Source organism: Dama dama, chromosome 30 (genome assembly GCF_033118175.1).
Source record: "Dama dama isolate Ldn47 chromosome 30, ASM3311817v1, whole genome shotgun sequence".
NCBI classification, from domain to species: Eukaryota; Metazoa; Chordata; class Mammalia; order Artiodactyla; family Cervidae; genus Dama; species Dama dama.
In genome coordinates this window covers 75875957-75901784 of record NC_083710.1, presented here as the reverse complement: position 1 = coordinate 75901784, position 25828 = coordinate 75875957, and the positions used below count along the sequence as shown (strand labels likewise).

Below are 25828 nucleotides of genomic sequence, written 5' to 3'. Positions count from 1 at the left end.
GGTGAGAGAGTTCTGCAGATGGATGCTGGTGATGTCTGCACAATGGTGTGAATGTGCTTAATACCACTGAGCTGTAGGCTTAAAAATGGTTAAAATGGTAAATTTCATGTTATGTGTGTGTTGCTGCACAAAAAAGGACATGTTAGTGTTGGTTCTTTCAGAACACAAGAGAGCAGGGCAGCTGACATGTGTCATGGCCTTCAGCTTTCTGATATGACCCCCCTTTCCCACCCTCTTGTCTTTGTGACTTGATGAATTTTCCCTTAGAGAAGTGTGGGAAACTCTACTTTAGGGAAACCATTCTGTATACAGAGCAACTTATGATTCCCATGTAATCCTTTGCTGACCACAAGGAAGTAGTTTACATGCACATTCCATATCCCTCAGATGTTTGCCTTTGTTCCTGATTTCTGGTCTTTGTCATACCCCACTGAGCTCTGTCAGATAAATTTCTAATAAATATGCTTTCAGCAGTTTCCTCAGGGAGTTGCTCTTCTGCAAGCTCTCCCTGTGCTGTCTCTCATAATCCTGTGTGTTTGTGAGAATTATTTCGGTATGACACCAACAGAGAAGTACCTTGTGTCTTGTCATGAGCTGAGATGACAGGCACTAATGTTGTGACAGGGATTCCCCACCCCCACCCTCCTGGCATCATGAGTAGCTCAGTTTCCCTGTTCCCATTGCCCTGCCCTGCCCTGACACAAATGTGTCATCCTGTCTTGTGAGCATCTGCCCAAGTTTTCCATCAGGACAAGAACAGTTTCTACTGGCTGAAAGTTGTTGCTGAACCACGAAAGATGCTGGGATTCTTGGCCTCTGGAGGAGAAGAATTCAATCTAGGGCCAGAGATGAGGCTTGATCACTCAGGGCTTTTGTGTAATAGTTTTATTAAACTGTAAAAGAGATAGAGAAAAGTTCTGACATAGACATCAGAAGGGGGCAGAAAGAATACCCCACTGCTAGTCTTTAGCTGGATGTTATATAGTTACTAGCTGTCTGTTAATGAAAGAAAGGAATGTCTCAAAACTCAGAGAATGGCTCCAGGCCCCTCACCCACAAGATGTATTTTGAGATAATCTTGGCACCAAGCGAATCATCCTGGGCCATAAAACGATTGACTTGAATCTTGTAGAAAGGCAGATTACCATACAAATAGTTTTGTTTACATAGATTAGGAGAACAATGTCTGAGTATAACATACTAATTTATCAAGTCGGTTCTGAGCCTAAATCTGAGATTTTAGGTGGATCGGATTTGAAGATAGAGTCTAGGGTAAATGCATAGTACATTAATATAGTTTAAAACAGACATTTCCATAAAATATATATATATTGGTTAGCTCAAGATTTGAGAAAAGTTAAGTTCAGGTGGAATCAGGTGTCATTATGGCAACACAGTTTTTTAAGAGAAACTTCTTTTTAAATTTGTATAGAGAAAGGGAAACAATATATCACTAGTTTGTTTCCTCCTGCCACTTAAGAGAGAGATAAAAAAAAATATCTGACACTTGCACCATATTTCCTCCATTTGGAGACCCCTGGCCTTCCTGTCTGTTACCCTCTCATGACCATTGCATCTGTGTCACAGGGAAGGGAGAGGAAGGCATTCTGATTGTCAAGTACAGTGTGCTGATCATGAAAACTCTCACAAGTTTTTGTTCAAACACAGGTGGTTATAAAATCTTCTAACATTTTCAGTTTAATGACCGTGGATGTATATTTGATGAAAGCAAGATTGTGAAGATTGTTGCATGCTGATCAAAACCAAGTTCCCTGAGAAAACTTAGGACAAGGAGCATGAGTGTAATTTAGGAAATCACTCTGAAGTAACTGGAGAAGGATCTCAAGTTAGAAAATTGGATGGAACAGTATGATATGAGAGATGGTGGTCATGTGGAAGCTTAGTCATGGGGAGGGTTTTATATTCAAATAAATGCATCAGTCTTCTACTTGTTAACAATTTCCTTCAGTCATGATTCTATATCCAAGGTTATTAAGGTTTGTGAGGTGTGCAACTATATTGTAAACATTAAGCGGGTTCTATCACCTACTGAAAGTTAGAGGCTTTAAGTGAACTGATGCAGTCTTGTCATGCTGTGGGGATCATGGCATGGGTCTATTGTGGTTCAGGGAACCCCACATCACCAGAACCCCCCCCTCCTGTGTCATCAGATCTTTGGGTCTGCCCTGATCAGACTCCCATGCTGCTATCTACATAGCTCATCCTCCTGCTTCAGCCCTTCACAGACCACCCGTCCCCCTCACTTTCAGGATGTAACTCCAGGTCCTCAAATGGAGAACAAATGCTGTTGCTTTAAGTCCCTAATAGCTTTTCCATCTTGTCCCCCACACACTTGATATCCAGCCTTGCTGGCTTTGTGGGGGTCCTTTCTCATCCCCGTCTGTCTGTCCACACTGCTTGCTCCCTGTGTCCCAGAGCCAGGGAGCAGTGCATCAGGGAACATTAGGAAAGTGAAAGATGGGCCCTGCCATTCCCTCCTGCTTATGCAGGAGGTGCATGTGCCCTCTGTCTTCCCACAGCCCTCAGTGGGTGCACTTGACCATTTATAGATCCTCTTACCCCTAGAAACTGTGAATGCAGGAAGGCGCCTCAGCCCAGCTTGTTCAGTATCAAGACTCCTGCACCTGCTGTGTCTTCTTCCAGGGATGTTTCCCCACATAGTCCCAGGGTTCCCATGTCTCCCCATCTAAGACAGTGGCCTCCCTTGCTTTTCCTTCAAAGCAGGCATCATGGACTGATTGTGTATTTTCTATACTCGTTCAGTGTCCCCCATTACATGATGCAGAGTGTTGTCTACTGTCTTGACCTGCTTTCTTGTTCTGTGTCCTCAGCACTTAGGACAGTGCCTGGCTCCTCAATAAACCTCTGCTGATAGAATGAAAGAAGTTGCGGACTCTTTTTTTTTTTGTATCCTCTCTACCATAGGATGTGTCACCTCTTAACTTAGCCCTTATGTAGGAATAATGGTTGAACATCTTCTTGCTGAATCAGTCTTTTTCTTTTCTTTGGTGTGATTTGGGAATCTTTGTTCTAGCAATTTGGAAAATATTTTCCTAGAGATTTTGATAAAAAGCATTATTTAGGAAAAATTCACAGTCATCAACTGATCACTTCCTTGTAATTATTTGCATTTATATTACCTCTTATGTGATGGAATGTTAGAAAGAAAACATTTAAAAACTTTTGGGTTGGTTCATCTTGGACATAGCTGCCCAACAGATTTGATTAACATCCAACTTTAGGGACTATTAGTGGATAATTTTGATTGAAGGAAAAATAATTCCATTAAAAGCTTTAGTACTAAATATTTAAGAAATTTAAGTAGGAAAACTGAACTAAGACATGTCAAAAGTGGGGGAAAAAAAAAGCCAAAAACTGAACTAAGACACATCAAAAATACTGCTTGTACTTAACTAATGGAGTATGTGTCTACATCCTGGACTCTTGCTCTGATGATCTGATCACAGACCCAGTGTCCAGAGTGTCCCCTTAGGACTTTCCTGTCCTGAGTCCAAAGCACATGACCACTCGTGGTTGGGGAGGAGTGGAGAAGGGAGCTAATGTTTACTGAGTGGATTGGTGGTTTGATTTCTCAGAACGTGTGGATGAAGTTGTCACTGACCTTGTTCTGAGATGAAGAAACTGAGGTTTAGTTGCTTGTCCGACATCATCAGGCTCATGAGAGGGACTGAGATGCAATCTGCTGCCTCCAGACTCTCCATCTGTTTCACTCACAGGCTGAGCTCTGGTCCAGGTTCCTGAGATTTGCTCTCTGAGGGGCTTGGGCACCCAGAGTTCATGCCTGGAGCTCCGCTCCTGGTCACTAGGGTCCCTGACCCAACTACTCGTTTCCCTGGAGAATTTGTAGACCCTATGGGATGAGACTGGGGTTGAATCCCTATGGATCTGCATTTAAAATGTAGGAGCAGCTTAACGGGTTACTGTGAAAACACCCTTAAGGTTGACTACAGGGTGGGTCATTAAGTTGCACTCTATAGCCTGCAAGGTCTGTATTTGCCCACATTAGACCAAAGAAAGAGCCTGGAGTGAGTGACAGAGACATGAATGGTTTAACGGATAGGGTGAACTCCCATGTCTGAAGCAAGGTACTGCCCAACACCCCACCATGTGCGATGGCCAGTAGGGCAGAACATGACACTAGTTATTGCCCCTGGCTGGAGGTGAGGAAGAAGGAAGATTAAGACATAGAGGGGAATTCAAATAAGATTGACTTGTCAGTTACCATGGAAACCAATAGAGAGTCATGCCCCTCCCACCTCTTTGACAAGCATAGTGGAGGGTTCTGATCTAAAAATAGAACAGTCATCAGCTAAAGTCTGGGGAAAATGTGTAGAAAGGTCAGTCACATGAGTAGGTGTAGGTGAAGCAGGCACTGGTCAAGCAGGGATATATAGAGAGCAAGAGAACAGCCATCTTCGGTGGTCGGATCAACAAGGGTCTTGGTTGTAGAGAACTGGTGTGTCCTTTAATCTGTTCTATGCTTCCCACTGTGATTTGGGCCATATGGATTCTGTTCTTCCATTTTTATATTTGGAAGGTGTTCAGTCCTCATAATAGAAGACTTACTTCCTGGATGGAACTGGAAATATTATAGACACTGATGGAGGCTATGCTGGCATTCATTTTCTATCTAATACTTTGGAAGAAGTGTCTAGAAAATGCACTCTGGAAGAGGTTACCAAGAATCTATTAATTTTTTTTGTTACTATGTACATCATATATCATAAAAAATCAGAAAACTATCTAAGAAAAATGTACATATTTTTATATGACATAAATCCCCCTTCTCCCCTTCCCACTTAGCAATAAAATAGTATTTTAATTCAGTCAACTTTTGGAGCCTCAGTATCACTCAACTGTTTTTCATTGTGAGGCATGTAAATAATTGTTAAGCTGCATTTTGGGGAAAAAAAGACTTAGCTGTTGGTCACTCCTTCACTGGACTGCTGTTTAGAATTTTTTTTTTAGCAGAACTAGATTCAAGTTTGCTACCAGTAAATTTGAGGACTTAGTCAGAATCATTGATTTGTATTTGTATTGACTTTGTATTATTTATTTGGTATTTAAACTATACATCTTTGACTGCTGTGTAGTCTTTGTCTCATTATGTTTTCAAAATTTGTGTTTTCAGTTGGGAGCAGCCCTTTTAATTTGCTTTTGCATATTGTACCTTTTATAATTTGTAGATGTATTTGCCAAGCCTTGCGTGAGAAGATCACAATCTTAGTGACTCATCAGTTGCAGTACCTAAAAGCTGCAAGTCAGATTCTGATATTGGAAAATGTAAGTAGTTTCTAAAAGTCTATGGAGCTTGCTTGCACTCAGGTATGTTGAAGGACAGCTCTCCCTGCAGAAATTTTTCCTGGGTTCTTGGTAAATGGCCCTTCTCCCTCAGTTTTATGCCTTTTTTCTTCTCAGGCTGATGTTTATGCCCTGGAGAGTAAAACCAAAGGCCTGTAGAAATGTCACTATTACTCTCTAAGCCACATAAACCCTAAAGTGTATAAAAATGCCATTACCAAACAAGGACCTACTGTTTAGCACATGGAACTCTGCTCAATATTTTGTGGCAGCCTGGATGGGAGGGAAGTTTGGAGAAGAATGGATACATGTATACATATGGCTGAGTCCCTTCACTGTTCACCTGAAACTGTCACGTTATTAATCAGCTATACCTCAATACAAGATAAAATGTTTTTTAAAAAGTGCTACCACAGAGGTACTGAATTATCACTGTTCTAGTGAAATCTGTTAAGGGTAATGATGCTATTCTGTTTAGAACATTTTGTTTTCCCCTTTCACAACTTAAGTCAAAATGTATTATTTAGATATTAGACATGTTAAGATCTGTTTGTATCCAGGTGATTGTTATACACAGTTTGCCTCAAGAGCATCTTCCATTAACACCAGAAGTGAGGTTGGGTACCTGAGCACCTGGTCAGAGACACCCACTCTGCTGGTGTCGCCAGTTGCTGGTCTCCCTGCCCAGGTCTCTATGTGCCTGATGCATGTGGGAGCCTGTGTGGCAGGAGGACAAGGCCCTGCCTTCATGGGGCTCCTGTTCTTATGGGGAGGATGTGACAAAGAGGGAGTGAGGGTGACATCCTGGCCACCTCCCTGAGGAGCTGGTGCCTCACGGGGTCTGAGTGACATGAAGGTGGGGGCCACACAGTCACCTGGGGGAGGGGGTCTGAGGCAGGGGGTCCTAAGGAAGGAGCTGACCTGGCAGGTTGGAGGAACAGCAGGAAGACCAGCGTGTCTGAGGAGAGTGAGCAGGGGGACATGGAGGGAGCTGGTCCCTGAGCAGTGGGCAGCAAGCCCAGAAGTGCGATGGAAGCCTTGGATGGTCCAGAGCAGAGGAGGGATGTGGTCTGATGTGGGAGTTAAGAGAGTCCTCTGATGGTCACTGGAGGGGTGACAGCAGAAGCAGTTGGGAGTCTTAGTAAAGCTGAGAAGATAGAAGTGTGGGCTCAGGCTAGAGTATCACTTTCTAGAACTGCTGTAACAAAGCACTGTAAACTGGGTGACTTAAAACAATAGAAGTTTATTGTCTCCCTGTTCTGGACACTACAAGTCCCAAATCCAGGTGCTGGCAGGACCATGCTCTCCCTGGGAGAGAATCCTTCCATCCAGCCTCTGGTTGTTCACCAGCCTTCGTTGTGTTCCTTGACTTCCAGCTGCAGCACTGTGCTCTCTGCCTCTGATGTCACATGGCCATTGTCCCCGTGTCTGTCTGGGTCTCTTCTCTTCTCATAGGGACATCAGTCTAATTGGATGTAGGGTCACCCTGCTCCAGTATGACCTCATGTTAACTTGATTACATCTGCAAAAACCCTCTTTCCAAATGAGGTCATGTTCCCAGGTGTCATGTTTTGGGCTTGAACATGCCTTTTTCAGGGGCCACCATTCAACCCACAACTCTTAGCATGGTTGGGGGTGGGGTGGAGATTAGTGAGAATATTTCAGACTTGATGGTGGTTTATATTTCACCCCTTGGCTTGTTTACCTCTATGCCTCAGCACCATCATGAAACCCTTGTCTGTTCAAATGGGCCCTTGGTCAAATCCCTCACTTATCAAATGAATTTCTGCACTAAGAAAGATTAAAATAAAGCATCTCTACCTCTCTAGAAGCAGTTCCATGTGTTGACTCTTCACTCCTCCAGAATTTGGGGTTTCAGATTTCTCAAGCTTGATAGAAATTAATTTCATGTGCAGAGGGGATGATGATGATGATGTGTGTGTGTGTGTGTGTGTGTGTGTGTGCGCGCGCACGCGCGTGCGTATGTGTTAGTTGATCCGTCATGTCCTACTCTGTGACCCCATGGACTGTAGCCCACCAGGCTCTTCTGTCCATGGGGTTCTCCAGGCAAAAATACTGGAGTGGGTAGCCATTCCCTTCTCCAGAGGATCTTCCCAACCCAGGAATAAAACCAGGTCTCCTGAGTTGCAGGCAGATTCTTTACCATCTGAGTCATCAGGGAAGCCCACAGAGGGAGTGATACTAGTGTGTAAAACCCCACTTTGGTAGTATTAGGAACATAGAATCAATGGGCAGAATAACCTATTTAGTATGTGCCTAGATGTTTAGGTTCCCTTATGTGTCTTTTGAGGACCTCCCTCAAGTTTAGTACTATTAGAGCAACCGTTTGTCCACTGCTGAATACTCCTGGATGAGTTGGGGTACATCCTTTCTGTTTGTCTGGTCCCTCTCTAACAGCAGAGAGGGGATGGCTGCCCCCCCGTCCCCTCAGAATTGTCAGTACTTGGCTACTGAGTGAAATTGCTGTCTTTGTACTATCAGTCATTTCCTTATAGATACTTAATATCTTATATAGATACTAAGTGGAAAGGGATAATTTCATTAAATAAAGTGCTTGAATTTTGCCTCCCAAGTGGAACAAGACACCGTATATCCTGAATTTTCTAATTCTGCAGTATCAGAAGGTACCCAAAAGCTTCACTGCTTTTCTCCCAGTGGACCACCTCAGAGGGTAGGATGAAAAGGGTCCCAACTAGGGCCTGGGTCAACTTCTTCCTTCTGACCTTCCTTATTAAACAGAGGTGCCCTCCCTTGATTAGTTTTCTATTTCAAGATTTTGCATAACATTTTGTCTGCCACTGAGTCAATCAGCTGAGTGAATCAGTTGTTTCATTGGGTCAGAAAATACTGAAAGTGTTTTCACATTATTTTATATAATTTTGGAGGGGAAGGAAACTGTACAGTCATGTGTCACATGTGTTCAAAGTAAATGATTAGATTGGCTGTAGCTTAAGCAGTTGCCTGATTGGGGGAAATCTGGTTGGCTGCTTGTGATTGGTTGTTCTTAAGTTTTTTCTTGGATTTGAGTGAACTGATTCTGGCTTAGGTTTTGGTTTGCTGGCACAGGTTGCCAAGGCTTTGGAGCCACTCCAGTCTCATGGCCTCCTTGTTTAATTACTTTATCAGGTGGAATATTGAATTTTTGGGGGAACTTCGGGAGTTTAATGGGCAGTCTTGAAGATCATGAAAAACTAGCTCGTAGGTTTTCTGTCCAGGGCTGGTTCCTACACCTCCTGTCCCAACTATGACTGTGACATGCTCAGCGAAGATTTGATGAGTGACCCTTACTTATGCAGATATTCTTGTGCTCACCTCTGGTCCAATTTATATTTCTTTTCTGGAATATCCTCCCTAGTTGACTGTTTTTTAAAGTTCTCATGGTCACCTGAGGTTTATCTCAATTTCCATGTTGTCTAAGAAGATTTCACTGATACTCCCGTCAGCCTTTGTAATTCTTGCTTCCCTAAGTGCCTGTGGAAGTTATGTCAGTGGCCTCCATTTTTAACACATGGCCACACATTTCTTTCATGTCTCCTAACACCTAACACAGGGTTTGGAAGAAACCAGAATGTTCATTTCTGTGTCCAGTTGAACTGACCTAAATTTGTCAAGTAGAATTCTAGACTTAAAGATCACTTTTGTATGAGAAATCATAATTTAAGACCAGTTTACTTCTCTTGATTAGGTAGATTAGGTTAGTATTATCAAATTCAAATGCATTCCTTTCACAATTTTTATTTTTATTTCAGGGCAAGATGGTACAAGAGGGGACTTACAGTGAATTCATGAAATCTTGGGTATATTTTGATACTCCTTTAAAGAAGGAGAATGAGGAGGCTGAACCATCTCCGGGTCCAGGAACTCTCAGTCTGAGGAATCAGACCTCCTCTGAGACTTCAGTTCAGTCTCAACAGGCTTCCACACCGTTGTTGAAAGATGCTGCTCCTGAGGGCCGAGATGTGAGTTTCTCATCCTATATCATGCCCTGATCTGTATAGTCTTAATGGTCTCATGGACCTTCAGTCTGCTCCACTCATGACATATTCCTTTGTCACCAAATATTATAGATCCTAAGTTGCCAAAACCTTATTCTATAGAATTGGTAGAATTAAGAGCATGAAGGGAACAAGCCTAATGAGTGTTCTCCTTTGGGTGTAGGAAGGAGAATCTTATGGGGACCACTACTGGCTTTACTTATAAATTTCTGGGTGCATGTGACTCACACTGATATGAGAACTCTTCCACTTGCTGTGGAAGAGTTACATTCTACTCACTATGGTGGCCCTCAGCTTCCCTTATGTGTCCAGAGGCTTAATGTGAAGACCCCCTTAGACTGAGTCCTGCTGAGTTCCTGATTAAATCAGCTACTTTTTCTGTGTCTTGACATGTTTTATCACTGCAGGTGATTGATGGTTGTATTTTGCGCCATTGTTAGGAGGTTTGTGATAGGCCAGAGGTAACCTCTGCATAGGACCTGACACAGGGTAGACACTTTGGAGTTAGTTACCATCTTCCTTTCTTAACCTTCAACACTGAGAACCACATCTTATGCACCTTGAATCCCCAGTAGCCAGCATAGACCCGAGGACATTCTTGGCTCTTATGACTCTATCATGCATTCTCAGTCCTGCAGACAGAACTGCAGAAATGCACTAGATCTCCCTTAAAAATACAAATATTCCTCATTATCTAAACCCTCATTATCCAGACCCAGGAGCGTGGATGATTCTGATAAGTATTCAGGTTAGTTCCTCACATTCCACACTCAGGAATCATTCTCTGAAATTTAGGAACCAAATAGATTCAGAACATATGTTTGTCCCCCTGCTATCCAAACTCACATTACTCCAATTTGCTGTATGAACTCAGTTTACTCTATTTGGGTAGTATTTCGAGGCCCAACTACATTTTATGTTTCTATCATTAAGTTACACAAATAATCTACAAGGATACATATTTTGTCTATTTTTCATTTTATCTATTATTTGTCTGTATAATTTTGTCTGTTATTATTGCTCCACATCATTTTGTCTGTTATTTTGGAACAAGTTTCTGCATTCATACTTGAATCAGGTGTGTTGTATGTGTGCTGAGACTCATGATTGACTTTAAGCAAAGCCACCCAACCATGAATAACCTCATGCAAATGACATTTCCTTATTTTTAATGAATTTCTAGGAGTCAGATGGCTGGGTCCAAGGGTAAATGCACATATGGTTTATCTAGATATTTCCACATTCTTCTCTATAGGAGATAGACCATCTTGCACTCCTACCAGAGTATGAGATGTGTCTATTACCCACAGCTTTGTGGTGGAGGGCATTGTTGAACTTTTGAAATTTTAGGGTTCATCATTTAAAATTTTGTTTCTCATTGCCATTTCCTTTCCAGACTGAGAATATACAGGTTACACTATCAGACGAGAGTCATTTGGAAGGAAGTGTTGGCTTTAAGACCTACAAGAATTACTTCACTGCTGGTGCTCATTGGTTAACCATGGTTTTCCTTATTCTAGTAAACATTGCAGCTCAGGTAAATAAAAATATTTATCTTGGTTTACGCCCTCAACTTGATATTTACCTACTATTTCTACTGTATTTATTTTATTGTTATTATTCGTGTATATATTTATGTGTGTGTGTGTGTGTGTGTGTGTGTGTGTGTGTGTATAAAGAGATTTATTTCAAATTGGCCCATGAAGCTGTGGGCCTAGCTGGGTGAACATGAAATCAAAAAGGCAGGCCTTCAGGCTGGAACCTCAGGCAGGAGCTGACCCTGATGTCTTGAAGCAGAATTTCTTCCTCCTCCAGGAAGCCTCAGGTTTTACTCTTCATGCCTTTCATAGACTGGATGAGGCCACCACAGTGTTGAGGGTGATCTCCTCTACTTAAGTTCTGTCAGTAGATGTGAACCACATCCACAAAATACCTTCACAGAAACATTTAGATGAGTGTTTGGTTGAATCACTGAAGACTGTTCTGGCCAAGCGGACACAGAAGACTGACCATCAGTACCTGTCAAGCTTCTTTCATTTAAAAAAGCCCAACATTTGCACTATTGTTACTGAATTTACAGTCTGCTTGGATATACAGTGAAAAGCATTTTCTGTGGGGAGCAAAATAGGTGAGGCTTACTGATGCTGTCTATACATGACAGAGAGCTTCTAGGAAAAAAAGAATGCCTTTTAAAGATTTTAACATGTAAGCTGCCCTCCCCTGACCTGTGGTCATCGGGGTGAGGGGCTTGGTGCAGACCTGAGCCGGAAGGACCGCTTACCTGTCCTGGAGCCTTCCCCTCCCCCATCCTGTGAGCGGGGCGGGGGGGAGGTGGCGGGGGTGAGGCTCAGTGACCTCAGTGTCTGAGTGACTGTGTTTCCTGCTCCAGGTCGCCTACGCCCTGCAGGACTGGTGGCTTGCAGACTGGTGAGTGATTCCTGGTCTGATGCAAAGTGCTGTGAAGGCTACATGAAGCCTCACTTTCCCAAAGATTTGGGGGTGGGGGTGGAGCTTGTTCAGCCTCCTCTTCTGACCCTCAGGTAGTTTCCCTGAAGAAAAAGTAAACTTCTTGTGGGTGGACTGTGACCCTGCCATGGTCTTTCCCCATGTCTGACCCTCAGCTGCTTCCTCACAAGACAATTTTCAGAACCAGAAGTCATGATTCAAGTTGAATTTTTATAAGGCAGATGGACACAGGGCCCAGTGGGCTGGGAACCAGCTTCTAGCATAAAATACATCCCCCAAATTGAGGTTAATTTTTTTTCTAAATTCTGTCTAGTGCAATGTTGTTTCTTCCTCTTTTATAGGGCAAATGAACAGAGTGCCCTGTATGGCATGGTGTATGGTAAAGGAAATATAACTGTGGTGCGTGATCCTGTCTGGTACTTTCAAACTTATTCAGGTAAAGTTGAATCATCTGGTCTATTACACGAGAGTCTGAGGTGCTTGCAATGAACCCATGTGCGCAACTAGGGCTTCTGGGAGTAATTCAGTAATGTTTTAACAGTCTGATTCATATTTACTCTGTGAATTATTTAGAATGATTTTGCTTATTTATTTGATGTGTTCACTTACTTTAATAATAGTACATTTACCATGTTATCACCATGGAATGGAAATTCAGGTTAGATGAGAGAATTTCACAAGTACATCAAACCATTCTGTAGTATACCAAAGTTTGTATAATGTCTGGCCAAACCAGTTTACTTATAAATCACTTCCATTATAGGTAATTTATTTAGTTTAGCATTTATGTTTCTTACAGAGAAAATGTACATATTGCACACATTTAAAAGTGTTTTTCATTTACCTTTGCTTTAGCACTTAAAATACACTTTTCTATTTAAAAATGACATTTTAAAATTAATATAACAGCAGCAAAATATAGTTCTGCAATTACAAAAGAGCTAAATGGGAATCTACAATTAAGTTATTCCCATGTTTACAACTATGATCCTGAAATAAATAACACTTTTAAATAGCTATGTTATCAATTTTTTAGATTTGGTTTTAAAAAAACACACATACTTGTCAGAAGACTTACAATGTTGTATTCTAGGTTGGTGCAAAAGTAATTATGGATTCGGACCCTGAATTTTAAATCATTATAACTGAGCTCAAACACATCTTTATTAGTCAAAATAGGAACCATTAAAATCAACACATTTTTGCCAACGAGAAATAAGTTTGTTTTTTCCTGTGGTAAAAATCCGTGCTTCAGAATTTAATGAACTCTTGGAAAACATTTTCTGCATCCTGGTAGTTGTGGAGGCATTTTCCCTGCAAAAAGTTGTTGAGATGCTTGAAGAAGTAGTAGTCACTTGGCAAGAGGTCAGGTGAATATGTTAGGTGAGGTAAAACTGTAGCCCAAATTGTTCAACTTTTGAAGTGGTGGTTGTACAGCGTTCAGTCAGGAACTGTCATGGAGAAGAATTAGGCTCTCCCAGCTGACCAAAATTGGCTGCCGGCATTGCAGTTTTCTGTGCATCTTATCAATTTGCTGAACACATTTCTTAGATGTAATGGTTTTGCTGGAATTGAAAAAGCTGTAATGAATCAGACCAGCAACAGACCACCAAACAGTGACCATGACCCTTTTTTTTGGTACAAATTTGAATTTGGAACTTCTCTGTACAGCCACTGAACTGGTCATTGCTGGTTTTCATGTAAACGCCACTTTTCATCATACATCACAATCCAGTCGAGAAATGGTTCATTGTTGTTGCATAGATTAAGAGAAGGTGGCGATTTTTTTTTTTTTTTTTTTTGATTTGTGGTCAGCTCATGAGGTACCCTGGAGAAGGAAATGGCAACCCACTCCAGTATTCTTACCTTGGAAATCCCATGGACAGAGGAGTCTGGCAGGCTACAGTCCATGGGGTTGCAAAGAGTCAGACATGATTGAATGACTAAGCTACATCACCACCATCATGAGGCACCCACTTATTGAGCTTTTTCACCTTTCCAGTTTGCTTCAAATGCCAAATAACTGTGGAATGGTCAAAGTTGAGTTCTTGGGTGACTTCTTGTGTAGTTGTAAGAGGATCAACTTTGATGATCCTCTCAGGTGTCACTGTCAACTTCCAATGACCAGCCACTGCACTCCTCATCTTCAAGGATCTAGTCTCCTTTGCCAGACTTCTTGAACCACCACTGCACTGTTTCTTCATTAGCAGTTCCTCGGCCAAATGCATTGTGAGTTGTGTCCACTGCTTTATGACTCACTGTGAACTTGAATATCAATCACTAGAATTTGAATAGTCTAAAATAGACAGCAAGTAATAATTCATTGGCAAAGTTCAACCATGCAAAACCAAAATTCCCTTTTATTCTGAAAGGGTTTCTCAGAAAGGGCTGGTTTAAGAGCCAACCAGCCCTTAAAACAGTACTGTCTACAAAGCAGTCAGGAAGGAGTTAACTGGGATAATAAGATTCCTATGTTGCATTAAAAGCATTTCAGGATTGGCATGGTGTCCTCTTCATGCCTCTTCTATGAGAAGAGTTTAAGAAGATGTACATTTTGCCACTGTCAAGTGCATTTAAAAGTGACATGTTTCTTTTGTGCTAATTTGACTCCTCTGAATGACCTAGTTGGTGAACTGGTCATCAACAACTTGGTCATCAGGCAAATCAAGCCTGCAAAAGGAAGCCAATATTCAAATTACCATGTTATTGTCTGACCCAAATAATTTATTTTCAACACAAGCGTATAACCCCAATATGAGATATCTAACTAAAGCAAGAACCACCAATAAGACCAAGAAAGCATCTCCTCTTCTAAGGTTTAGGTTTTGCCCAGAATTCTTGATACATGGAATAGCCTATACCAAGAGTCATTGCTCCCACAACAAAGCCTTGGGCTGCCATGCATGACCATCCACATGCATGTGGATGAGGTGAACAGACATTTTAGTATTTCCCCTAGTCTTCAATTTATGTAAATCTATATGCAACATTTTATAGAAACTGCTATCCCAAAAACCTGCTCTTTCAGCAGGGATAAATGATGCCTGTCTAGCTTTTTGGATAAATTTAGATCCCTTATCTTCAACTTACGGAGAAAGAGAAACATCTGTGTTGCTTGACATAGTGGCTGAAGAATCTACAGACAACTACAAGATGTCTCAGGCTCCCACAAGCTTTTGTTAGAATGATTATATTTAAAATTTACTAGGCTCCCACCATCGCCCTGTGATGACCACCACAGCCCCTCCTCTGCTGCCATCACCGTCTGTGTCGATGTTACCTCAGTACTAGCTGTATGACTAGGCCACAGTCTTCAATCAGTAAACATATTCCTCAGTTCTGTGGTGTTCTTGGTCACATGTTTAGGGCTAGTGGAAGGACAATGAAGATAACTGCCTAGCATAGCACAACCCCTTCGTGGACAAGGGAACTTTGCAAATTCATTACTACTCAACAAGAAGCCCCCATAAGAGTGATTAGCTTGGACACAGAAATATTGAATTGAAATCCACAGAGCATTTTTGCAAGAGTTCTGACTGGGTTGGGTATACTGCAGTATACTTCCATTCTGTTGCCTCAGTATTACTGGACTGAAGTTGTTTCTTATTAGGAGGTTCATTTCCTTTCCCATTACTCCAAACTTTTTTCTCAAAAGTGCTGATGATTTCAAGTGGAGTATAATGAAGTGGATTCAGTTTCTTTGCATCATTTCTGCATTCAATTTTAAAATTTTAAAATTCTTTCATAACCCTACTGAATTTTTTTTAAACTAAATTAACATGGCTCAAATAAACTGCCTGTTGCCTGTGGAAGTCACATACAAGTCACATACATGAGATTTCTTACTACACACAATCCAACTAATGCAACCTTAAACAAATTTACAGAGGAACTTAAGAAGCATGGGAGACCTGGTTTCGATCCCTGGTTTGGGAAGATCCTATGGAGTAGGGCATGGCAACCCACTCCAGTATTCTTGCTTGGAGAATGCCATGGACAGAGGAGCCTGGCGGGCTATAGTCCATGGTCTCAAAGAGTCAGGCATGACTGAGTGACTGAGCAAAGCACGGCACAGCACAAGAAACACAGTGTTACCACAATAGTAAGAGTATGTGAAGCAACTATTCTTGTGGAGAAGACATCCATGTTCTCAACTGGCCTTTTGGTGATGACACACCACCATCTAACTAGCTTGTTGGTGATTCGTTAAGTCTTGTGAAAATTAAGTTTTGTGAAGACCCTGCTTGTTGTATTGCCATTCATAGTATTGTAGGCCTTGGGAGAGCTCCAGTGATCATCACTCAAGCATTAATTGAAGGTGGAATAAAATATGAAGATGCAGTCTAGTTCATAAGACAAAAGCGGCATGGAGTTTTTAACAGCAAGCAACTTTTGTATTTGGAAAAGTATTGTCCTAAAATGTGGATGGATGTGCTTCAAAGGCTCCAATGATCATAGAAACAACTGTTGCATTTAATAAAACTGGGGTGCCTAGTGCCATTGCTTGTAAGTGGAACCTGAGATAGGATGAAATTTGTCATACATGGTAGCCAACATATTGGCTTTGCTTTCATAGGAGCATTGAAAAGAAGTTTCACCAGGTCACAAGCCTGGCAGAATTGCAACCTTTATGTTTGGGTTATGATCAACCTATCTGGATACTTAGCAAAGGATTCTTGCTGTTCAAAGTTTAAAATGTGCACCCCAGTGTTCATTGCAGCACTGTTTATAATAGCCTGGACATGGAAGCAACCTAGATGCCCGTCAGCAGACGAATGGATAAGGAAGCTATGGTACATATACACAATGGGATATTACTCAGCCATTAAAAAGAATCCATTTGAATCAGTTCCAATGGGATGGATGAAATTGGAGCCCATTATACGGAGTGAAGTAGGCCAGAAAGATAAACACCAATACAGTATACTAACGCATATATATGGAATTTAAAAAGATGGTAACGATAACCCTATAGGCAAAACAGAAAAAGAGACACAGATGTATAGAGCAGACTTTTGGACTCTGTGGGAGAAGGTGAGGCTGGGATGTTCTGAGAGAATAGCATTGAAACAAGTATACTATCAAATGTGAAACAGATTGCCAGCCCAGGTTGGATGCATGAGACAAGTGCTCAGGGCTGGTGCACTGGGATGACCCAGAGGGATGGAATGGGGAGGGAGGTGGGAGTGGGGGATCGGGATGGGGAATACATGTAATTCCATGGCTGATTCATGTCAATGTATGGCAAAAACAACTACAATATTGTAAAGTAATTAGCCTCCAACTAATAAAAATAAATGAAAAAAAAATGTCATTTGTGCCAATTGACCTTCCCTGAACTCATGTGGTGTTGAGACTTTAAATCTTTTTCCATGCCAGAATTTTATCAATATGTAAGAAATTTAGAAAGACTAGGTGCTAAAATGCCTAGTAAAATACTTGTATATTTCGGTGTCATATAGAACTAAAATCCCAGAAACTATAAACATTCTGGGCCTTAAGGGGCTTATTCTTTTAATCATTTCAAGGAAAAGAGCCCATAAGTAGGGCCCATAAGATTATTTGCTCACAGTATGCTTGCTTCTCCCACATTCATACCAGATTACATCAGATTTACTCCTTTTTAAAAATTAACCAAGTCTTACAGTGATTATTTGATGTCTTCTATAAATATAATTTTGTACTGTTATAGAAGACCTCTTTTTTGAAAATCTACATTGTACATAAATACATGTCTTTAATGTCTCAAGCAAAAGAAAGCCTTCAGTTAATTTTAATGTTTGCACTTACTCAGAGGGCCTGAAAAAAGAATGCGAGGGGGCTATTAAGTATTTTTAGTAAAATTTTGGCTTTGTCTTGTGCAGAACAAGTAGAATATACACTTCAACTTAGTAAATTTTTTAAAGGGTAGAAATACTTAACAATTGTTAATAATAACAATTCTTAATAATAAAATCTCTGAAATTCTTGTAATTTTTTCATACTTTCCTGGAGTTGTTTACCAATTCATTTTTGTTTGAGGTGTGATTTCCAACCTCCTTTGAAAAAAATTTATGAGTTTCTACTAATGAGTTGAGCAGACACATATTTTATATACCTTTAGAGCTAGGTAACAATATTTTGATACTTGAAAATTTGTTTATTATGTAATTTATAAAATGGTGATATGTATGTATTGATATTAGTTAAACTGTATGTTTATACTGTCTGGGAACATGCAGTTATAGTTCTGCGAGAGAAATAATTTGTCAGTGTTCACCAGCTTGTAAAAATCTAATGTAAGAGCTTGAACATTAAATAAATCATGAAATGCAAAAAAAAAAAAAAAAAAAAATCTACTGGAAGAAAGAGGTTGAATGACACTAAAATATACTCTCTACTAGATTTTCGAAATTAAACTAAGATAATTCATTGAGAAAATCAGCCACCAGAAATATGTAGCTATTGTCTGTTCTAATAGGCTGCTTTGGCTAAATCTTATATCATTATCTGGATGGGCAAGTGAGTTAGAAATGGATCCCCACACTGTGGTTCAGATTGTTCCAATTCAGCCTGAATAAATCCTGGCTTTTATTGAAGTTGTGTCACCAAGTCTAAGCTCGCTCTGCTCGCCACATGATAGGCCGATGAATCTGAGAGATGAGGTGTTGAGGCAAGGAAGAGACTTTAATCAGGGAACCAGTAGACTGAGAAAATGGCAGACGAGTGCCTATCTTATTGGAATCTGGATGCCAGGTTCTTTTATAGATCAGACAGAAAGAAGCAATGAGGAACTGAAGTCAAAAGGCAGGATAGAGAGGGAGCTGTAGTGGGGAAGTAAAGTGAAAGGGTTTTCAGTCTTGGAAAGTGAAATGAAGTCGCTCAGTCGTGTCCGACTCTTTGCGACCCCGTGGACTGTAGGCCACCAGGCTCCTCTGTCCATGGGATTTCCCAAGCAAGAATACTGGAGTAGGTTGCCATTTCAGTCTTGGAAAACATCTCCAAAGGAATGTCCAGCTTTCAGAAGGTGTGTGTTAATCTCTTCTATTCACAAGTGGGCAGGGACAAACTATCTCTCCATGAGTGGAACAAAAGCACTTCAGTTTACAGTTAAGTAGAGGAGCAGGGTCCTCCAGGCAAGCCACTGAGTATGATTACAATAATAAAACTAAGTCAAAGAAATAGTTTTCAACATGGAGTCAGAATTGGCTCCCTCCCTACAACAGTTGGATTAAATCCTCTGGCAGCAAGGTCCCCAAATGAAATACCCTTACAGATATGCAACATTCCCCTTTGCTATACTATTCATCTTCTGGGATTCACTAATTACTTAAGAGAGAAGCTAAGCAGGGAGAAGTCCAATGTCTGGGGATTAGGATTCCTCCTGTTTCTTACCTTGAGATCATAGTGTCTCCAACTGAATGTGATTTATTCAACATCTGTCTTGCCAGACTAATATTAGCAAGGCTCTCTGCTTTCACAGGAGTGCTTAGAATGTATGTAGCACCATTGTTCTTCAGTTGCTCAGTCATGTCCAACGCTTTGCAACCCCATGGTCTACAGCATGCCAGGCTTCCCTGTTCTTCACTATCACCCAGCGTTTGCTCAAAATCATGTCCATTGAGTCAGTGATGCCATCCAACCATCTCATCCTCTGTCACCCCCTTCTCCTCCTACCCTCAGTCTTTCCCAGCATTAGGGTCTTTTCCAATGAGTCAACTCTTCACATGAGGTGGCCAAAGTATTGGAGCTTCAGCATCAGTCCTTCCAAGGAATATTCAGGGTTGATTTCCTTTAGGATTGACTGGTTTGATCTCCTTGCTGTCCTAAGGACTTCCAAGAGTCCTCTCCAGCACCACAGTTTTGTAGCATTGCATACTTTTTAAAGGAAACCCTCATCTAAAATATTAAATATTCCCACAGGAAACCCTCACAGAAGCTTTCTGCAAAGATAGAATTTCTTATCTTTGTAAGAACCTTCTCATTGAAATTTGGTATTTATAATGTTGATCACTTGCTAAGAAACATAAATTCATTTATTGTTTACTTTCTGAATTGGTGGACTGTGGAGACTTAAAGGAAGAAGGAAAGGATTCTGTTTTTCATTCACATAGGAAGGTGGGATAAGGCAAATGCCTGTTGATGGAATTTAGGAATTTGAGGAGCTTTGAGAGTTGAAATAAGAGTGATGTGAAAGCTGAAGGGAGAAAATAAGTACTTGATGGAATATTTATAGCAGAAGTTGTCCCCATTCTACTTAGCATTATGAGTTCAAGAGATGTTAAGAGGGTTATTTTAATTTTTATATGCATGGTAAGTACTAATTTATATTGTTAATAAAACATAAATTTAAGTGATTATGTTCATTTCTATAAAGCACTTAGGGAGAGATTAGTTGCTTGTCTAATTATCTTGTGTTAAAATGTAATTTGGAAGTAAATTTCCATGTTAATGTTTCCATTTACAAGGGAATAGTGAATTATTTCTCCTGTATCCTGTTTGTGCATATCAAAGAATTCATCAATTTTAGATTAGAGACATTGTGAATAGTAAGATTTGAAATATGGAAAAAGGAAGATCAACTACTTTTTATAACTTTTCATAAAAACTTATAATTGAATTAGGAAAGGCTGAAATTGTAGTTTACACCTGATCCCCCCCCCCCATGTCTTTGCTATTTACTGAGAGGAACATAGTGATTTTTATATTCTTCTGTATAAATGTATCTTGTGGGGCTGGTAAACTGGGATGACCCTGAGGGATGGGATGGGGAGGGACATGGGAGGGGGTGTTCAGGATGGGGAACACATGTATACCCATGACTCATTCATGTCAATGTATGGCAAAAACCACTACAATATTGTAAAAATAAAAATGTATCTTGTGAATGTATTAAACTCATGACTTTCTTCTATATTCTATATATGAATTTGTATATATATTTATTGAATAAAATGCATAATTTCTTTATAAACTGCCTATCATGCTTTAGCATCATTGAAGAAAAGCCAGAGATCTTATACTCTCTGAGAGATATTTTTGTTTCAGTTTTAACTGTAGGTACTGTCCTTTTCGGCATCACAAGATCTCTGTTGTTATTCTACATCCTTGTCAATTCTTCACAAATTTTGCACAACAAAATGTTGGAGTCTATTTTGAGAGCTCCAGTATTATTCTTCGATAGAAATACAATAGGTAAGTTAGACATATAGTTTCTAAATAAATATGCCTTGTTAACACATATGTTGCCTGATTACATTTGATATTTGAAAATGGAGGAGATTCTTAGAAGAAATTCCTGTGCATGTTGATTAATTTTCCACAAAAAGTATTACCGAAATTTTTCTCATACTAGAGAAAATCTGAATATAGAAGACCATAAGCTTTTATTTCAGTTTGTGTGTATCTAAAGATAAATGACTTCAACACCAAAATCAGATTGATTATATTCTTTGCAGCCAAAGATGGAGAAGCTCAATACAGTCAGCAAAAACAAGACCAGGAGCTGACTGTGACTCAGATCATGAACTCCTTATTGCCAAATTCAGACTTGAAGAAAGTAGGGAAAACCACTAGAACATTTAGGTATGACCTAAATCAAATCCCTTATGACTATACAGTAGAAGTGAGAAATAGATTTAAGGGACTAGATCTAATAGAGTGCATGATGAACTATGAATGGAGGTTCATGACATTGTACAGGGGACAGGGATCAAGACCTTCCCCAAGAAAAAGAAATGCAAAAAGGCAAAATGGTTGTCTGAGGAGGCCTTACAAATAGCTGTGAAAAGAAGAGAAGCAAAAAGCAAAGGAGAAAAGGAAAGATATTCCCATTTGAATGCAGAGTTCCAAAGAATAGCAAGGAGAGATAAGAAGGCCTTCCTCGGCGACCAATGCAAAGAAATAGAGGAAAACAATAGATTGGGAAAGACTAGAGATCTCTTCAAGAAAATTAGAGATACCAAGGGAACATGCAAAGATGGGTTCGATAAAGGACAGAAATGGTATGGACCTAACAGAAGCAGAAGATATTAAGAAGAGGTGGCAAGAATACACAGAAGAACTGTGCAGAAAAGATCTTCCGATAATCATGATGGTATGATCACTCACCTAGAGCCATACATCCTGGAATGTGAAGTCAAGTGGGTCTTAGAAAGCATCACTACGAACAAAGCTAGTGGAGGTGATGGAATTCCAGTTGAGGTATTTCAAATACTGAAAGATGATGCTGTGAAGGTGCTGCACTCAATATACCAGCAAATTTGGAAAACTCAGCAGTGGCCACAGGACTGGAAAAGATCAGTTTTCATTCCAATCCCTAAGAAAGGCAATCCCAAAGAATGCTCAAACTACTGCACAATTGCACTCATCTCACATGCTAGTAAATTAATGCTTAAAATTCTCCAAGCCGGGCTTCAGCAATACGTGAACCGTGAACTTCCAGATGTTCAAGCTGGTTTTAGAAAAGACCGAGGAACCAGAGATCAAATTGCCAACGTACACTGGATCATTGAAAAAGCAAGAGAGTTCCAGAAAAATGTCTATTTCTGCTTTATTGACTATGCCAAAGCCTTTGACTGTGTGGTTCACAATAAACTGTGGAAAATTCTTCAAGAGATGGGAATACCTGACCACCTGACCTGCCTCTTGAGAAACCTGTATGCAGGTCAGGAAGCAACAGTTAGAACTGGACATGGAACAACAGACTGGTTCCAAATAGCAAAAGGAGTACGTCAAGGCTGTATGTTGTCACCCTGCTTACTTAACTTATATGCAGAATACATCATGAGAAATGCTGGGCTGGAAGAAGCACAAGCGGGAATCAAGATTGCCGGGAGTAATATCAATAACCTCAGATATGTAGATGACACGACCCTTATGGCAGAGAGTGAAGAGGAACTAAAAAGCCTCTTGACAAAAGTGAAAGAGGAGAGTGGAAAAAGTTGGCTTAAAGCTTAACATTCAGAAAACTAAGATCATGGCATCTGGTCCCATCACCTCATGGGAAATAGATGGGGAAACAGTAGAAACAGTATCAGGCTTCATTTTTTGGGCTCCAAAATCACTGCAGATGGTGACTGCAGCCATGAAATTAAAAGATGCTTACTCCTTGGAAGCAAAGTTATGACCAACCTAGATAGCATATTAAAAAGCAGAGACATTACTTTGCCAACAAAGGTCCGTCTGGTAAAGGCTGTGGTTTTTCCAGTGGTCATGTATGGATGTGAGAGTTGGACTGTGAAGAAAGCTGGAGACCCGAAGAATTGATGCTTTTGAAGAAGCGTCAGTTGGAGAAGACTCTTGAGAGTCCCTTGGACTGCAAGGAGATCCAACCAGTCCATCTTAAATGAGATCAGTCCTGGGTATTCATTGGAAGGACTGATGCTGAAGCTGAAACTCCAATACTTTGGCCACTTCATGCGAAGAGTTGACTCATTGGAAAAGACCCTGATGCTGGTGGGAGGGATTGGTGGCAGGAGGAGAATGGGTCGACAGAGGATGAGATGGCTGGGTGGCATCACCGACTCAATGGACATGAGTTTGAGTAAACTCCAGGAGTTAGTGATGGACCAGGAGGCCTGGCATGCTGCGATTCATGGGGCCGCAAAGAGTCAGACATGACTGAGCGACTGAACTGACTGACTGAAAGATAAATGAACATTCACTTTGCAGAATGAGTTTGAAATCCATTTTTTGAGTAGCATATGAAACACTCTACTTTTGGTGCAAATATTGTTGACTAGTTAATAAAACATGTTTTGTTAAATAGCCTTAAGGCAGATTGTCTGCTAGGGACTTCTTCCAGTGAAACTCTACAAGAGACAGGTTGTGTGTTTCTTTCATTTCCCATCCATTTCTGGGACTACAGAGCTCTGGCATGTGCCCATGTTTTGAGATTTATGTAAAATGGTAATGCAAAATTAATTAAAATATAAGATTGATAAAATGTAAGCATCTTATTCAAGAAAATTAATTATATTGTTTCATTGTGGACTTTTGGTGACATGTTAGAGGCTTTGTGGTGCATAACAGTTGCAAGTTTCTTGATATGAGTGTCCCTGATGGTTTCCCAGTGGTTGCTTCCTCCATGCTGAGGCCTTTGATCTGTCTTGCTTTTAAAGTAATCTGTCCTGGGTTCCTGTAAGAGTTAGTTCATCAGTGTATATGCTTACAGGTTGGTAAGACTTGTGATGAGGCCCATGGTGGCTTTGTTTTTGCAGGCGATGATTGACAAGATCTGTCAAAGCAGGGTGGTAGGCTGGAGGGAGGACAGGAGTAGCCTTGGCCTGGCCATCAAGTAGCCACGGGACTGAGGCTAAAGCTGGTAGATACTGTAGGAAATGAAAATCTCAAGGCAGGATATTTGCTGTTGCTGCTGCAGCTAATTTGCTTCAGTTGTGTCTGAATCTGTGTGACCCCATAGACGGCAGCCCACCAAGCTCCTCTGTCCACAGGATTCTCTAGGCAAGAATACTGGAGTGGGTTGCCATTTCCTTCTCGGGATATTGTCTACCTTAGTTTAAAAGTGTGTAGTCTGGAGTCAACTGCCTGGTTTCAGTCCTGGTGCTAGTTACAAATGGTAATAGCTGGTAGTAGTTATGTTAATACTCAGGTGCTTATTACTTAAATTCTCTGTGTCTCAGTTTTTTCATATATGACTTGAGGATGCTACTTATACCTACCTTATCTGTCTTGATGTTCTGGGCATTAAGCATGTTAGTACATTCACAGCACTTAGCACATGGTCAGTGCCTAGCAAACCTCAGTGCCAATGGCGTTATGATGTCTGGGAACTCCCTCTCCTGTGAAATGGTATTAACCACTGCCCTTTTCTTTTACACTTAAAACAAGACACTTGCTCCTTGGAAGAAAAGCTATGACCAACCTAGACAGTGTATTAAAAAGCAGAGACATTACTTTGCCAACAAAGGTCCGTCTAGTCAAAGCTATGATTTTTCATGTAGTCATATATGGATGTGAAAGTTGGACTATAAAGAAAGCTGAGCACTGAAGAATTGATGCTTTTCAACTGTGGTGTTGGAGAAGACTCTTGAGAGTCCCTTGGACTGCAAGGAGATTCAACCAGTCCATCCTAAAGGAGATCAGTCCTGGGTGTTCATTGGAAGGACTGATGTTGAAGCTGAAACGCCAATAGTTTGGCCACTTGATGCGAAGAACTTACTCCTTGGAAAAGACCCTGATGCTGGGATAGATTGAAGGCAGGAGAAGGGGACGACAGAGGATGAGATGGTTGGATGGCATCACCGAATCGATGGACATGAGTTTGAGCAAGCTCTGGGAGTTGGTGATGGACCTGGAAGCCTGGCATGTTGCAGTCCATAGGGTGGGCATCCTCTGTTGTCCCCTTCTCCTCCTGCCTTCAACCTTTCCCAGCATTAGGGTTTTTTATAATGAGTCAGCTCTTCGCATCAGATGGTCAAAGTATTGGAACTTCAGCTTCAGCATCAGTCCTTTCAATGAATATTCAGAGTTGATTTCCTTTAGGATGGATTGGTTGGATCTACTTGCAGTCCAAGGGACGCTCAAGAGTCTTCTCCAACACCACAGTTCAAAAGCATCAATTCTTCAGCACTCAGACTTCTTTATGGTCCAACTCTTACATCCATGCATGACTACTGGAAAAACCATAGTCTTGACTATACGGACCTTTGTCGGCAAAGTAATATCTCTTCTTTTTAATAAAAATATGATTTAGTTGTACACACACACACACACACACACACACATATGTATATATACATACAGGTTTGGGAAGATCCCCTGGAGAAAGGAATGACTACCCACTCCAGTATTTTTGCCTGGAGAGTTCCATGGACAGAGGAGCCTTGTGGGCTACAGTCCATGGAGTCAGAAAGAGTCAGACACAACTGAACGGCTTTCACTACACTTCATTTCATATATATACATATTTCAGATGTTTTCCCCATTGGTTTTTATGGAGTATTGGGTAGAGTTCCCTGTGCTATACAGTAGATCCTTGTTAATTATCTATTTTATATAGT

General features: G+C 40.8%; 1 protein-coding gene and 2 pseudogenes across 1 annotated transcript in view; 2 read left to right on the top strand and 1 right to left on the bottom strand.

Annotated features, from left to right (window-relative positions):
- LOC133049659 (ATP-binding cassette sub-family C member 4-like) overlaps positions 1-25828 on the top strand; it is a 204609-nt gene that overhangs the window by 72022 nt on the left and 106759 nt on the right. Inside the window, exons 14-19 of the mRNA XM_061133820.1 lie at positions 5229-5325; positions 9114-9323; positions 10756-10896; positions 11749-11786; positions 12167-12261; positions 20853-20999. Of these exons, the coding sequence (XP_060989803.1) occupies positions 5229-5325; positions 9114-9323; positions 10756-10896; positions 11749-11786; positions 12167-12261; positions 20853-20999 (728 nt within the window). The remainder of the gene's footprint in view (positions 1-5228; positions 5326-9113; positions 9324-10755; positions 10897-11748; positions 11787-12166; positions 12262-20852; positions 21000-25828) is intronic.
- On the bottom strand, positions 14637-14947 carry LOC133049661 (HIG1 domain family member 1A, mitochondrial-like; annotated as a pseudogene).
- On the top strand, positions 15605-16302 carry LOC133049660 (protein tyrosine phosphatase type IVA 1-like; annotated as a pseudogene).